Source organism: Drosophila subpulchrella, chromosome 3L (genome assembly GCF_014743375.2).
Source record: "Drosophila subpulchrella strain 33 F10 #4 breed RU33 chromosome 3L, RU_Dsub_v1.1 Primary Assembly, whole genome shotgun sequence".
Classification (NCBI taxonomy): Eukaryota; Metazoa; Arthropoda; class Insecta; order Diptera; family Drosophilidae; genus Drosophila; species Drosophila subpulchrella.
Window position 1 is genome coordinate 9,392,964 of NC_050612.1, and position 16,861 is coordinate 9,409,824.

Sequence of the window (16,861 nt, forward strand, 5' to 3'; positions counted from 1 at the left end):
GATTGTTGGTTACTGTGGCTGTTGTTGTGTGTGTGTGTGTGTGAGGTTTTCTTTATTTTCGGGTAATTTCGATGTGCTTGGCCAATTAGACATACACAAACACACACAGAGGTAAAAGTAACGGTGAGCACAGAAGAAAGTCATTTTGTAGAGCTTAAGGAACATAAAAAGCTTTTGCCAATCGTTGGTTTTGATGGTTTTTGAGAGTTGACATTTAGTTTACAATGTGTTGACGATGTGAGAAAAATATCGTGGCAAGTACTATAACTTTTGGCCCTAAAAATTCTTGGGTTTCTGGGTTCGTATGGCTCGTCAGCTCCTAACACAGACCTTGGCTAAAGTATTCATTTCAGGAAATGAATGCGAAATTGTTGGATAGAAACACTAAAACACAGCGGCTATAAAACGAAACTAAACATTCGGAAGAGTTAGAGCTTGAGAGATTTGGTACCGAAAGGGTAACTGATAAGGAAATAATACCATATAAATAGAAGGAAACAAAAGAGGTACGGGTGTGGATAAGATTCGCAAATAACGCTTTCAACTGGTGTACTTTGGTCAACGGTTAGAAATAATAGATTGTTCTATCTATATCAAAGAGTGTTCGGAGAGATAGTTCATACAAAGCAAAACAGTTGAAACAGTTGGTAGTACCATGGAAATCAGGAAATAAAGACATTTGTGTGTGTGTGAGAGAGCAACAAACTAATGCGTTTAGTGGTACGATAAAGAAATGAAAACTCGAAAGAAAACTCCAACAACAAAGACCAAAGACAGAGAGATAGAGTTAGGAGTAGATAGATAAGTAGAGATAGAATGCGAGAGAGCGCTTAACGATAATAGAAAGGTACAAAGTTCAATTAGTTTGTACCATTTTCACTTCTGAGAGCGAGCTGATCGATAGCACATACATGGTGACTCCGACTTCGACAGGAGGTCCTGCAAACACGTATGTTATAGTAGGTGTTACATAGCTACATAGTACGGATAGGTATAAAGGGTTAGTCTAGTGTTATAGTTCTCGGATCCCAGATCCTAGATCCCACTGCGCCTCAACCTCCCTATATATATTGTTTTGGATACATTTTGGATACCGGGCTGTGCCCCCATATGCATTTCGTTCAAGTCGCGTTGCGTTTTGGGTTTGCTCTTTAGCTGGGTAAGTGTAGCTAGATAAATGGGGTGTCCGGATATTGGTCTACTTACCACCATAATTGGGTCTTACTCTTTTGTCGTAACTAACACTAAAGGAGTCGAGTATAGCGGATATGTTTACGTCACCCAGCATGCTGCCACCGCCAGTTCTGTAAAAAGAGTATAGGAATTATGATGTTATTTTGAGTTTTTAGAACAATTGGGCTTACTAAGTAGAATAATACATTTGTAAAAAGAAGAAAGGTCTTTGACATGAAAAACAGTTATTCTTCTTCAATTGCACATATTTGGACGGGATCCAAAACAAATGTACATATTTTATAAAAAATAGAACCAATGATTTAAGATGAAATTATAAATTGTAGAACTTTAACAAGAAAATAATTACGCTTTAAGCCACGACACAAATTTTAAATCGGTTCCAATTTGGATTGTTAATACCAAGGATTGCAAATAAGAGTGGATATATTTAACAAATTGGACACATTATTATTCTTAACATTTTTTTAAAGTGTAAGATTAGTAACAAAAAAAGTTTTAAAGAATATATTCCAAGTCTCAGGTATTACACCTAAGCAGATGAAACTTTTAATTAAACAAGCTATAAAAGAAGATAATTATGTTTTTAAGAGAGCCGTCATTCATGTTCCTAAGTCAATCATATTTTTCATACATATTCTTTCAAAGTTGATTCGCATCTCGTGGCTAAAGAAGTTATTGATAAACTTAGTTCAACTGTATTGAGGGCGAGTGCCTATTTGCTGGGGGCATTTGTTGCTGTGCATCATTTCCATATGGAGCGTTCAGCGTTTCCTGGAAAAGCGGCTGACAGTCGACACAGACATTGCGACTCGGCGGTCGTTGCAGGTTAAGTGTTCATGTGGCACTCTGTGTGGGTGTGCCACTTTCGCTTTATGCGGCATCAAGTGCGCCCCAACACGAGCGTTTGTATGTAATATTTATTGCATGTGCCTGGCAATGAAGGCACAAACATACGCCAGTTGCCAGTTGCCAGTTGCCAGTCGCCAGGCACTTCAATGCCTGTTTATTTGCGTCTATTCTACGCTAAACTGTGCTATTAAAGCGCGTTTGTTGTTATTCCAACTCTGCGAAAGCCATTGGATACACAGCTCTCGGAACTCGGAGCTCAGGACCCTGGTCTCAGGAACCCGGGGTCCCCAGAGCGATGTGTGTGTGCGTGCTGGTGAGCAAAATCACAATTTAATAAAAGTTGCGCCTGCAAATAAACAGAAAACCCGTCTTTTGTCTCCCGATGTGCGCCTGCGCGTTTTCCGAGGTCTCACTGTCTCTTTTTTGGCTTTCATATATCCTGTTTGCCATCCAATTGTATCGGGATTGGAATATTTTTATATATATATATATGTATATGGGAAGTATTTCATCCAATTTGCACATTCGCAAGTCAATTGTTGTGGCTGATTTGCTGATTTGATGCGATTTTAATTTTGCAGCTCCCAAGAGTTGAACATAATTTTTGTAATCAAGCCTGGGCGTGCCGTGGCCCACACTTTCTCTCGCCATTTCTCTCCCCATTTCTCTCGTCCTTTCCCTGATTTCCTCTCTGGCTTCACTTGAGCTTTAACCCAAGTCGATGGCGGGCCATTGTGTATACGCAGCGTGGGCATCAAAGCGAAAGCCGACGGCAAAAATGGCAGCCTATTTATAAATATACATATGAAAATACCCCCACTCGCTTTCCCCGTTCTATGCGGTTTTACTTTTCGGGGCCCCTTGTCTGATGTTGATAATGAAAAAGTTTTGATTGCTATTTGATTTGAGTTTTTGATTGGGTTCGTGTGTGTGTGTGTGTGTGTGTACAATGCTGCGTATGCGCAATGTTCATTGTTAAAGGTTTTGGGTTTCGGGTTACGGGTTACGGTTACTGGCTTCCAACACTTTCCGCCTCTCGCCGCGTTGGCCATTAAAGTTTAATTTATGCACTGCTGCTACTTTTGCTGGCAGGTGCTGTCAATAAGTTTTTGACAGGCTGCAATAAAAATTACTTGAAGGACGCGCCAAAAACTTTCCGATTGCTCCGCTTATGCGGCTCCCAAGGCGGAACGTGGCGTATACGTAATATGCAAATGTGCTCCTGCCACGGCTAAGTGAAACTAATATTATGCCCCACGTATTGTCAAATAATTTATGCAGCCCCAGTTGGTGAGCATATGAGTGTGTGTGTGTGTGGCATGCTTGTCGTTAAGTGCACTAGAAAATGTCAATAGGTCGTACTTGAGGCGTCAAATATTTGCCTATTGATCGAGGGCAACTAAAGAGCACAAAAATACGAGAGGAGCCCCGTCTCGAGTTGGCAGTCGCCAGAAGTGCCGCCGCACAAAAGGCTACACAGGAAGATAAACTAATGTAGTTCCAAAGGGGAATCTCCCGTTTGCTCAAACCTTCGAAATAATTAATATGAATATTTCTCAAAAAAAATGTAGGCTGGTTAAGTTAGTTTTTTCTAATATTTAAATAAATTAATACATCTAAATGATTTTATTTGTAGGGAAACTTATATTGGAAGCATTACAACTTTAACATTTTTAAAGACTATGCTGAGATTGACTACTGCCATTTATTTAAAACTTGTTTAAAATGTTTGGAGACTGAGTGAAAATATAAAACAAACATGAATTTCTTGGTCGCCTTTAGTAAGATGCTTAAAATTAAAAATCATTTGAAAATGTTTCTAAAAGTATGCAACAATATTTAGTGATACACAAAATCACATTTATAAGATGGCGAATGCTGAAGGTTCATAATTTACAGCATACTTTTAGGCATATACGGTTAAAGAATTTTATATTTCTAGAGGAATTTGTGCCATTGCTTGTTCTTATTTATATATATTCTTAGAATCCTTTAAATATTCATGTTAGGTAAGTTATATAATTTTCTTAGAAGTTACAAATCTAACATCTGTAATCCTTAAAATATTCATGTTAGTAAATTACCCAATTGCCGATGCATTTGCACTGTGTAAGTGCACATTTGTGCAGCTTGCAATTAGCCGCTTGCACGTAAGTGGGTAACAATTTCTGTTTTTCCAGCCAGCTCTCGAGGCGGCCGAGTGACTTGGGCAATAAAGGAGCAACAACTGGAGGAAGCAGCTGAAGGAGCAGGATCAGAAACAGGACCACAGCCAGAACCCAAGCCGTAACGGTAACAAAACCAAAATGCAAAGTCATGCGCACGACAGCCGGGCCCAAAACGTGTCGCCTCAAGTGCCACGCCATCTTATCGCTGGCCACAGTTTGTTGCCTTATCTTGAGGCACTGCACGTTTGCCACATGTATATATACAGTGGTCGGCATAAGTATTTTGACAAAACAAAAGTTAAGTATACTCATAACTTGAATTTACTTCTTGTAAACTATAGGCATCAATGGAAAGGTAATTTCAATGCCGTTTGAATGATACAATACATTTCTTTACCCATTCAGTACTTATTGAAAAGGACGAATTTGTGTAAATCAACTTTGAAATTTTTAAAAAAAACTTTTTTCCTCGTCTTGAAAACTTAAATTTTTTGATGCAAAAAGTTTCTTCAAACAAAAACAATAGTAACTGCAAAAAGAATTTTTCAAAAATCATTTTTCTTATATTTTTTATGAATTTTTGAAAATGCTTAAAAACAGGCATTTGAGCCATATTTTTGTCTTTTTCATACAAATTTTTTCCGACATTGTCACCTTCAAAAAATCATAAAAAATATAAGCAAAATGATATTTGAAAAATTCTTTTTGCAGTTACTATTATTTTTGTTTGAAGAAACTTTTTGCATCAAAAAATTTAAGTTTTCAAGACGAGGAAAAAAGTTTTTTTTAAAAATTTCAAAGTTGATTTACACAAATTCGTCCTTTTCAATAAGTACTGAATGGGTAAAGAAATGTATTGTATCATTCAAACGGCATTGAAATTACCTTTCCATTGATGCCTATAGTTTACAAGAAGTAAATTCAAGTTATGAGTATACTTAACTTTTATTTTGTCAAAATACATATGCCGACCAGTGTAGGTATATGGTGTATATATATATGTATATAAATATGTGTGTGGGTGGGTGTGGCTGGTCAGTGCGGCAGTGTGTGTGTGTGTGCTCTCGCCAAGCTGTGGGAAATATTGTCGTTATTGTTTGTTGTCGTTCTCGCTGTCGCTGTCGTTTTTAGTGGCACTTTGAGTGCCAGCCATTACGTATACGCTGCGTTGGACACGCGCCATTGCATAAATTCAAGTGAAACGTTAAAACAAAGCGGAAATGCGAAAACTACTAGCAAATATTATCTTTCTTTTAGCGTTTTCGCAGTCTTTGTCTTCATCTCCGCTGTCTCCGTTTTCCCATTTCCCCGGTTTCCCCGGTTCCCCTGCTTACCATCCAGGACCTTTCGTCCTGACAGCTGCAGGGACTGAGGCAAACGCCTACGCCGAGATAAGCAAAAGTTGGTTTAGGCCTTTCTGCTGCGCAGTAAAACACTCCGGCAAAATGTCTATGGGTCGCCCAGCCTCCATTCTCCATCCATCCAGAAATAAGCCCCCCTCTTTCTCGAGGGCGAGTGTGAGTAAGCGTTTTTTAATAAAGTGATAACTTGATGCCTGACAGCCGCCTGACAGTCGCTAAAAATAAACACATCCGCTTAATAAGCCAGCCAGCTCCCGGGACACACAGGAAAGACGCTCGGACATGGAAACATTAACTATTATGAGCTAGCACAGCAGTCCGGCCACGCCCCACTTTATGGACTTGTTAAAGCCAATTTCAGACACACTGGGGATAGCTTAAGTATACCCACAATGGGTCATAGTTGGGGATTGGCCCACATATTTTATATGTTATGATCGGAGGTATTTTGTAAGTCACCAAACACTTAGGGACGATTTTATGCACCAATGTAAATACTTCGGTCCAGATTCTAAAATTAATATGTTGAAGATCTTCTTTTGAATCAAAGCAAACACAACGTTTATAACAAAAGTTAATTTGATTTTAGCTTGGTTTTAAAATATTTAAGTAAATAAATTTAAGTACTTTAATTTAAATTTGTATCTTGTTTTTTGCTTTGGCATATGGTTGCTTTAGTTATAACTTTGAGAACTTGTATACCTACATTATGATGTGCTACACAAAGCACTCGGGCTTTGAAATCACTTTTAAATGTATTTTTAGGTATAAAAATATTCAGATAAAAGTATTCAGATTACGATAGTCTTTCTGAATAAATTCATTGCACTTCCAAGTTTAAAATAAATTATTGCATACTTTTCGACACCTAAAGATACTTTTAAAAGATTTTTTAAGCCCCTTGTGACTTAATTGGCTCCCCAGTAAATCTAGATTTTTAAAGATTTCAAAACCTTTCTATCTCCGCAGTAATCCAATACTTTATTTGGAAGATAGCTTAAGAACATGTTGACATTTCCCAACAAAAGTTTTTTATTCCCTTTAGATGCAAGTATAAAAGGGTTATTTTTTCCATACCATTTTTCTTCGAATTTGCACTCGGCTTGCTTGGAGAGATCGTTTGGCCTTTTGATTAAATTAAACCCAATCCCCATACCAAAATCGAGCTTATGCGCCAGCTGAGCGGACGAGGTGAGGTAAATGCATAAAAAATTGAATTGCATTGGCGAGAGTCCTTGACATTTTGCAAAATGAACAGGCGATGGCAATGGCGATGGCGATGGCTAAGGATATCTCTCGCCTCCAGGCGGGCCAATAAAAATAGTTGCCGGCACCGAATTGTATTTGCCGGGGCAAATGTGAAAAAAATTAGACCTGCCTTGTCGGGGCTTTATTAAATATTTGAAAAGCAGATGGAGGCAGGAGTGGTGGTGGAATGGAATGGCGATTGGCAAAACACAAGCTCGGAAAAGGCACACAGACAGAAGGAGGCTGGCCTGCCTGCCGTTTGTAGATATTTTCAATCATACTCAAAATGTGAAGGAACAACAATTTACGCTCAATGACACTCGACGGCGAGCTGTTGACGCTGCCTGCCACTGCCTCATGCCCCATGCCCCATGCCCTATGCCTCATGTCCCATGCCGCATGCCCCCGAATGATGCAGCTGGCAAGCTCAAATAGTGGGTCTCCTCGTTGGACGCGAACCCGGGTGGTCCTGCCTTTGTCGCTGCCACTTTGGCATTATCTGCTATCAATAAATTCCCAGTGAAGTGGGCACTTGTGTGGCAAGTGGAGCACAACGGGGAAGCCCAACGGGGGGCAGCCCAGCAACCCAGCAACCCAGCAGCCCATGCCGCACAGGAAGTGGCAGCGTGTAAAGTGAGCAAACTGTGTCGCTCTGGCCTTTAACCTTTTGCCTGGGCTTGGGATTGGACTGGTGGATTGGGGCAAGGAGCCTAAGAGGCAAGGAGGCTAGGCGGCTAGGAGGCTTGGAGGCCCTGGGACTTTGACTCGGCAAGGCTGTCATTTTGTGTTGCATACTTTGTGGCGGCGCCTGTGCAATGTTGCATGAAAAAGTGGCGTAAACTTTGCTCCGCTGAATGTGTGCCTTTTCCTTTGCCATTTGCTGTTTTGGCCCAAATAAAGGACACACACACACACACAGCTGTGCCTTGGAGTCGCTTGACTTTTGCCGTCTCTCTTAACGCCACGACATTTTCGATTTTGGACTTCTTGTTACGCTATATAAGCCCATATAACGTATAAAGTATAAAGTATAAGTCACATCATGCCACGTCGCGTGTATCTCCGTGTCCTCGTCTGCGTGCCCAGCACGCGATCGTGTAATCCTGTAAACGTGCATTTGTACTCGAGTCACAGTCGCATTCGGATTCGGATTTGGATTCGGATTCGGAACAGGATTCGGTTACAGAGTCCTCGTCGTGGCCCCCATTTGATTTGCCTAATTTGCCAGGTTGCCATGTTATGCAAATGTTTGTGGCTCTTCTGTGTAGCGCCTAAATATTTACTAATGAGCGCTAACCCAAAAGGGAAAAAAGGCAAAAAAAAGAGAAATAGCAAAATGGGTGGCAGTCAGTGCCAACCAGAGCTCGGGCTCTGCATAATTTGTGTGATTAAGTTGACAGAACGCCACAGTAGCTGACAACTAATGCCACAATTGCGGCAATTTCTTTGCGTTGTCCGAATGTGTTGTGTGCGGTTGCGGTGGGTTTCCTGTCCACGGATCTCCCCAGGGTAACAGCGGGCAGTATTGGTTCAGCGGCTGCCCCGTTGACAGCTGACAACTGTCAGTTGGGTATGAGTGTGTGTGGGGGGGAGGGAGGGCTTTCGAATCCTTGCACAAGGGTTTCCAAAAACAAACATAAACAGCGCTGCCCCGCCAACGTTGACGGGTGAGTAATTACAAGACCATCGAGTGGCAGTTGTCATTTTTCAGTCGCTGCCTGCCTGCCATTTTAATGACTGCCACATGCAAATGTGACAATGACGATGTAGATACGTACTCGTACTTCGGACTGTGGAGTGGCCTAATAAATGACCGTGCACTTAGTCCAACTGCCCGAGCAATTCAACATTTATTCACTGCCAGGTCAAGCTGGCTGTCATTCAGCCTAATTAGCGCCGGGGTAGCAAAAAGTTTTTCAAGCGCATTTTGCAGCAAAATGATTTGAATAATCATAAATTACCATGAATTATGGGCCCCACGTTGGGCGCCACAAACACACGCATAGCACGCACCTGTCGCCTGGGGGGCTGGTCACTGCAGCAAAGTGTCAGAGCGCCCGAAAGCAAATTTATTGTTATTATAACTACTGCCCAACTGTAGTTTTTCTTTGTTCGCCTCCGTCCCAAATGTTCCGAAAATGGGGAGGTGCCATGTGCTGGCCATGCTAACCATTATTTGGCCATAATTTAATGCGAATTAGAGGCGAGCTCGGCCCTCTATGATGTTATTAGCGTAATTGATAGTTGTAAATGTCACTAATTGAGTAAATGCCATTGAATACGGCACCGTTAATGGTACGCTCCCCTTTTAGCTATGATTTTGCATAATTACAGATACATTTACAGAGCACTTAAAAAATAAAATCTGTTCATTTAATTTCTGAAGTGATTTAATCCGAATTTCCTAAAATTCAGTTGAATAGTTCTCAAAACAAAATCAAGAACACTTTTTTCTTGAATTCAAGAACGTTTCTTCTTTAACATGTGAGTAGACAGATTTTAAAATTTAGATCATTTGATTTTGTTTTTTCGGTTTCAATATTTCTGGGATAATAATGATTGATTTTAAGAACGTTTCTTCTCAAATATGTAAGAATACGAATTCTTAAATTGAGAACTTTTGATCTTGACTTATTTCTGTACGAAAATGATACTTACGCCGCTTGCACTGTGTGGATCCGTTTGTGGCCCGTTTCCTGGGCGATCAGGGCCATGTTGATTGCCAGCCAGATGGTCAGCAGGGGGGTGCGGGGCAGGGGCGCCATCCGGGCCAATTTGTCCGTTCTTGAATCACTCATGGTGGTGCTGTGTGTGTGTGTTTTTTGTTTGTTTGTTTCGGGTGTTGGAAGTTGAAATTTCGGGAGGGTGCGAGAGTTGCTTATTTAAAATGGCTGTCGTGGCTTTTCGCAGTTTTGCATTAAAAATTGAAGTTTTCGTTTTTTGGTTGCTTGCTTTTGGTTTTTTCTTTTCTTTTCTTTTTTTTTGTTATTCTTTAGTTGCGTATAAAGTAAGTTGTAGTTGTTGTTGTTCTTCTTGTTTGTTGCAGTTATTAGTCAAGGTTGCTCCTTTAGTTTAGTTGCTAGCTGGTTCCCCCGTTTTTAATTTATTTTTTTTTGCTCCGCTCGGCTACTTGGGCTTTCTAGTCAGGGCTTTCTCCGTACTTCTCCGCTTGTTGAAGTCTCTCAGTCAGTGAGTTAGTTGGTTGTTTAGGCAGCGAGGCATTCAGTCAGTACTTCAGTGCATGTGTATGGTTGAGTGGGTGTTTTTATAGAGCTTAAAGAAAGAGAGAGACGACTCTTATGACAACTCCTTTCTCCGGCTCCTGCTTTCTTCCGTTCTCCAATCCTCCCGTGGCGTCCTGATGGGAGATCGAGTCGAGCTTAGGCCAGTGGCAGTAGCAGATCCTGATGCGATTCCTCTGATTCGGGTGCAGATTCTGATTATGGTTCCTTCCTCCTGCGGCATTAATTGCTGCTGCTGCTCTGCCCGTAATCAGGTTACTTCCTGCCTTTCCAGCTCTAAGGGACTTTTCTTCTTTTTTTTCGGCTTTCTCTTGCCTCCTTTATTTACTTTTAATTACTTCTATCCTGACGAGAGAAAGGGAGAGGGATGCCCGCTCATGTGTGTGTGTGTTAGTGAGTTTGGTGTTTCGAGCGCTTTGCAAATTCCTTGAAATTGAGCCTTTCGTTGCCTTTCCTTCCTGTGCCTGCCTGCCTGCCTGCCTGCCCGCCTGCCGTCGTCCTTTCGTCCTGTGGGGAATCTGCCGGAATTGGGGGTCCTGGGGTCCTGGGGCCGGGGTGAGTGTGTGTGTCAGTGTGCTAGTCGAGCTCCAGCAGAGTGTACATCGTGATATCCCGCTACGTATCGCTCTGTTCTGCGCTGCTTCTTCACCCCGCTCACTCTGCCCGCTCTATGCGCTCATTAATAATTACAAAATATCCGCACTGTTCATGGCTGCCTCTGCCGTTTATTTTTGGTTCAGATTTCCACAGAATTTCTATTTTCGTCGCCTCTAATTCCGAGTGTTTCCGTTTCAGTATTTCAGTTGCAGCTCCCTTACTGAGTTCCTGAAATCGTCATCCCATCGGACGCTCCATCGCTCATCGCTCGTTCAATATCGTTGTCGATGTTACGATTTCGGTTGATGTTGATATTAATCCAGCTGTAATTGTCCTTTGAGTGCCTGCAACCAGCTCGATGTGACCGATGTTGATGTTGGTGTTGCAGGCGACGGATCTCATTTTATTGGTTTCGATTGCTTGCGATTCCTTTCGCCTTAACTTTGGGCATTGTTTGTTAAGTGCTTACGGCTGTGGCTACGCTTCTCGGGGAACTATGGGACATATTTGCTAGATCTGAAAGTCTTATCTTAGTCCTTTGACTTAAACACTGCAAAAATTTCAAGTAAAATAAAAGAAATTATTATATATTTATGAGTTTTAAGTTTCTTTGATTTAATTTTAATTTTTTGAGCTGTTTGTTTCACAAATGCGGTCCAGATTGGGAGATTACGAGTTTTATCGAATGTAATAGTGCATATTGCTTTAAATTTAATTTTTTTATTTCCGAATTCGATGTAATTTTTAGTGAAGTTTTTGTTTCACTTTATTTAAAAATATTTGTTTGGCAATAAAGTTTGTAATATTTTTTGTTATTTTCACAATTTTTGTTAATTATTTTGAATAATTTTATATTTATTCTGGTTGAGTGCAGAAAAGAGGAATCGGGGCGCGTCGCTTTTTGCTTGAAAATTTCACGCTATTGCTAAAGAACATCCTCACACTCACACACTAAAACTAATTTGTACGCATACATAAGCATTCACTCAGAAACACACACACACACACAGTCGAGGCAGACACTTTTGTATAGATTTTGTCGAGTTGCCGTTTCTTGTGGAGTCCTTTTTTTTGGTTCTCTTGTACCGTCTGTGAGTTTTGCCAGCCGCGTTCGTCCGTTACATTTTCTCAGCTGAGCGTTTGAAAACCGTTTGGCAGGACAGCCAGTTGGCTAACAGTCAGTTGGCCAGCTAGGAGCCGAAAGGTCCTTGCAGGACGAGAGAAAGAGAGAGAGCGGGAGAGAGTCGGCCAAAAATAGCCCGAGCCTGAGCCCGAGAAAGTGTGCTACAGTTTCTGCAAAGAGGCAGAGGCAGCTCTCTCTTGCTCTCTCAGGACCTTTTATCCCTGTGTGTGTGTGTTGGCTGGCACCTTTTGTGTGCTCTGGTGTTGCCTTGTTGTTATCCTTTCGGGGCTTTTTGCAGAAATGTCACCGTGCACTCTCAGCTTTGGCAACCCCGGCAGTTACACTCTGTTTAGCATAAACGCTTGCTACTTGGCTCCAAAGTCGTCCTTTTTCCCTTCCCCCCTTCCAACCTAGTCTATGTGTGTGTGTGTGTGTGTGTGTGTGGGCCTGCCTTTGTATTGGTTTTTTGTTTTTATAAAATTTTTCGCATGTGTTTTTCCCTAAGCACATTTGATTTGTATGCCACTTTTTGTGGGCTCGGGCTCCCTCTTCAAGCTTTTTGTCCTCTTGCTAAATTTCTCGCGCTTTCTTGCACATTCGCACATATCTCGTTAATTGGTAAGCATGCGTTTTCCTGGGAATTTTCTTGTGCCTTTGCTTTGATTGCTTTTTGCGGCAAACCGAGAAAAAAGGAAAGGATTTGTCAAGGCAACGAAGGGGGGGGAGAAGGGAAGGCAGGGGGCTTTCCGAGCATTGTTTCCTTCAGCCTGTTCAACTTGACAAAGAAAAGCGAGCTGGTATGTAAATTCCATATGCATATGTGAACCGCTTTCTCCGCTTTCTCCCCTTTTCCTTCCCCTGTGTGTGTGTGCATATTTTATATTCAATGATAAGAGTTTGACATTAATTAAAATGGCAAGAGTTGCGTGTGTGCGGGGCTCACATTCGACATTTTACATTTCACTTGCAGCTCGGGAAATTTATGCCGTGCCCCCGTCGATGTTTTTAAAACGGCTTTTGTTTGGCTTGCATAAATACTTTCATATTGTATACGAAAAACGACGACAGTTATTAATGAGTTTTGGCCCCTGCCGCAGTCCCTCCCGCTGCCCCTTTTTTTTGCTCTTCTACATTTTTGATGGCCCACAACAGGGCTTTTAAATATGCAGTCCCTAACTTGAACTTGCATACTTAATGCGTTGGCAACTTTCTAATTACTTAATCCGATTTTACAGGCCACGTTTTCATGGGCAATCCAGCCATTCCCCTCCTCTTTGCAAATACTTTCCTAAAAACTGATTAAGTATCCGCCAATAAAACTAGAGGTCTTCAGTTTGTTAGCCCAAAGTGCTCAATAAATGTAAAATTTCGGCTTTCATCAGGAGTGCAAATTATGGATCCCTGAGTGCTTTCAAAACTGCGCTGGGCTATTCATAAAACTGAACCGAATTGAGGGGAATATCCACGGATCAAAAATAGGATAGTTAGGAACTTTAAAATTGCTTTGAATTTTTTTTAAATATTAAATAATTTATACTTTATATTAAAAGCGAACAATATTTTTTAGGCGCTATTCATAAAACTGAACTAAATTGAGGGGAATATCCACGGATCAAAAATAGGATAGTTAGGAACTTTAGAATTGCTTTGACTTTTTTTTAATTATATATTAATTTCTACTTTATATTAAAAGCTATCAATATTTTTTAGGCGCTTATTTGGTTATTATTATCAAATTGGAAATTATATGTGAAATTTTATATTTTGGAATATTATGAAAAACCAATTTAGGTATGTTTAATGTTAAGTCCGAAATACCATCTTACAGCTTCGTTTTTAAAACATGTTATACAATTAATAAAGTATTATTTTAAAGTAATAACCAAGAAGTTGTATTATATAAATTCATTTTTTTTTGTTTGAATCATTATGTTTATGCTCATTCTAACTTTAAATTTAATAAATAATTTAGAACAAATATTTACCATCACTAACTAAAGAGAAATGCTGTCTTTGATGGATTCTTCTATGCTCAATATTTAAGATCCTTGTTTTCCAAAACCCTTTTATCTTTTTTAAACAGTAAAATACTACAACTCGCTTTTAAAGAAGTTCCAAATTTTCTTTCTGTGCTTTTAACGGAGACGAGTGGCAGATTTCATAGTCAACTGCCATTCAAATATTCATGTGCTGGGCTGGAATCGGCTAAGACTTTAAGCCATTAACCTCGTGGCCGCTGTCATCATCAGGGGCGTAGGAGGAGGGGGTGGAAGCGGCAGCAGCAGCAGCCTGTGCCCTCCATCGCTACCTCTCTGTCGCTCCTCAGGCGCTGTCCCACTCTGACGCCCTGTTGATGTGTGGCTGGGCACGTTTTTGGCAATTAAAAGCATATGCGGGCTAGGACGCCTCCTCCTTGGGGCTAATCAACGAGGCCGCCCCAACAATTTGCTTGAAAATTAAACAAAGCAAAAGGCGTGCAAAGGGGGATTCACCCCGCCCCCCGAAAAAAGGGGCGGAGGGGGAGTGGCAGCTGCCAAGACGATGAAGCCCACGAAGAAGACGAAGCAGAGTGCCTACCACAAGCAAACAAGCGAATACACACACAGAGACGTCTACGAAATTCGCTCACCCACACATGCCCACGCTCACCCATACTCACACCTACAATCATACACACACACACACATACATACCACACGTTGCAGCAGCAGAAGGAACAGACTCCTTTTTGCCGTTGCCTTTTGTATTTATTTACTGCTTTTTTCTTTGACTTTGAGTGTGCCTGTGTGTGTGTGAGCCAAACTCGGCCAAATTTTACATGTGTGTGTCTCTGTGTGTGTATGTGTGTGTGAGTGCGTACGTGCGTGTTGGTGGCTCTTGTATTTCACAGCAGACCGATTTGATTCCTGAATTTCGCATTTGCCTTTGCACTACTTTACTTAATTATAATTTTCATAATTTATCTGCAGAAAGCGCGATTGGTGTATTTTAAAATATATCCAGCAGTTTTCTCTCGCTTTTCCGTGCTTTGATTTTCCATGCACACTAACACTAACACACTCGCGCTCTCCCCACACCAATACTGCAGCAGTTACGCCTTTTTCGCGACATTTGCCAAAAGTGCGTTTGATTTGATTTAGCCTTTTTGAACGAGGTCACTTGATTGTAAAGATTTTTAAGGTATTAAATTTAGATTTTTTTCCAGACTATGGTTACCAAAAAAGAGGTGGAAAATGTATCTATGCCTGGGCTTTTTAACAAAATTTGTATCCGCTCGGCGTTAACGACTCGACTCGACTCGACTCAACTCGCTCACGGACTCAGCTCGGGCGTGTTTGATTTTTTTGCGGAGACCGAGACCGACTGGCACAGTGGCACTTACATCACGAAGCCGCGAAAATTCAGGGTGCGACCGGGTCGGCCGAAAAGAGCCGAAAGGACACGATGACACGACAGCCGCAAGGACTCTCTCTCGGCTGGCAAATGTAGAGCTCGGCTTTGGGGTTTCGCATTACGAGTGGAGAGCTTTTCGGCATCGCACTGCTGGCACAGTTGTTGTAGGTCTCAGTTGGTTGCCCTGCTCCTGTAGCCATACCCCATATATATATATACATATATACAAAAATATACATATTCCTACACACTTATATCTGTGCGGATTGTTGTTGGTGCAGGCTTTAAGCACACGCAACTGCTTCGCTGTATATGTGGGCTTTGTGTACTACCGGGAATCGCTTTGCCTCCCACTGCCAACTTTCTCGCACACAAATCAACATAAATCAGCTAAATCGTCAGGATACAAGTACACAAACACACACAAAAACACACCCAGTACACACACACACACACACACATACATAGTAACTTGCCAAAGGACTGTATTAGTAGTAACATACGAGGGCTGAGCTGCAAGCACAGGGCTGGTTTGCATAGAGTGCAGTGACTAGTGGATGGATCTCATGGCGTATGCGTAATGCAGTTGATGGGCAAATCTGTTTACCCATGACTGAGCAAATTTTGACTGGGCAAACTTCATTTTAGCCTGAAATTGAACTTGATGTTTGGCAAGTGTAATCCGGCCTTATTGAAATATTCAATTATAATCCCATTGCGAGCTCAGCGTTAATTAAATCGTCCTGTAATTGCTCATTAGTATACCTCTTTGAATGCCAGTCTGGGCGATTATTTTGTGTAATCCCTAAATATGAGAAGTATTAAAACGAATAATTTTATGTCTCTAGGTGCCTACATTTTATTTTTATTCAATTAAGATACAAATAAAACTAATTTTAATTCATTTTGAATTTTTTGTGTTGTATAAATACAAAATTAAAAAAATATTAATACTTCGTTAACTAAAAATTTATAATATAAGATCAAACTAAGATTTCTTTTTCAAATCAAAAGATCGATTTTTGAAAGAATATGGAATAAGCTGCGGAACCTATCTTAAAAGAGAAACATTTTTATTTTGTTCTTCTCAAAATTGTTTTTTTAAATAAAAGAATTTAAGTTTATAGGTATTGTGAATTTCTTAAGATGTGAATCATTGAGTTTTTCAAATTCAAAAATATTTCAATTTTATAATCACAAAATGTATACATTTTCATTAAAGAAAAATATCTGTGCTTTAAAATATATTAAATTTACAAGTAGTTATAAATAAATTTAGTAAAATGTTTTTACTTGTAAGATAACACTTGTGAGTCACAGTAATTCCGAAAACAAAACTTTTGACGGGTTAAAGGATCCCCTTTATCCATTTGTAGGCCAATTAATGATTAAAGCCGGCTCCGAAAGAGAGATTTAAATGTCGCGCTATCCACAATCCCAATGTATCTCCCGCTGTCATATGCAGTAATGGCTTTTAAAATATATATCGCCGGCCATTAAATACATTTCCGTTCCGTTCAGGGTTTGAACTCATACATGGCTATATACACAGAGTTAGCACACAAAACCGGTTGGCAAATGGACATCCAGGCGGCCATTTTGTGGCCACAGGACACAGGACAACGATGTGGGAGCAGGCGAGTGCGAGTCCTTTAGCCGGCGATGTCAACCAAGTTGACTTTT

General features: G+C 40.7%; 1 protein-coding gene across 9 annotated transcripts in view; it reads right to left on the bottom strand.

Moving 5' to 3' along the window:
- Window positions 1-15,130, bottom strand: part of LOC119552592 (gamma-aminobutyric acid receptor subunit beta) — a 37,577-nt gene extending 22,447 nt beyond the window's left edge. For 5 of the 9 annotated variants that reach the window (XM_037862246.1, XM_037862245.1, XM_037862243.1 and 2 more), the window contains exons 1-4: window positions 15,002-15,130; window positions 9,482-11,212; window positions 1,207-1,304; window positions 872-939 (exon numbers count right to left, since the gene is read on the bottom strand). In XM_037862246.1, the coding sequence (XP_037718174.1) occupies window positions 872-939; window positions 1,207-1,304; window positions 9,482-9,621 (306 nt within the window). In that variant the 5' untranslated portion in view covers window positions 9,622-11,212; window positions 15,002-15,130. Of the gene's footprint in view, window positions 1-871; window positions 940-1,206; window positions 1,305-9,481; window positions 11,213-11,748; window positions 11,810-15,001 lie in introns of those variants that run through there. The other 4 variants (XM_037862247.1, XM_037862240.1, XM_037862242.1 and 1 more) reach the window with 2 other exon arrangements.
- Window positions 15,131-16,861: the final 1,731 nt, after the last annotated feature.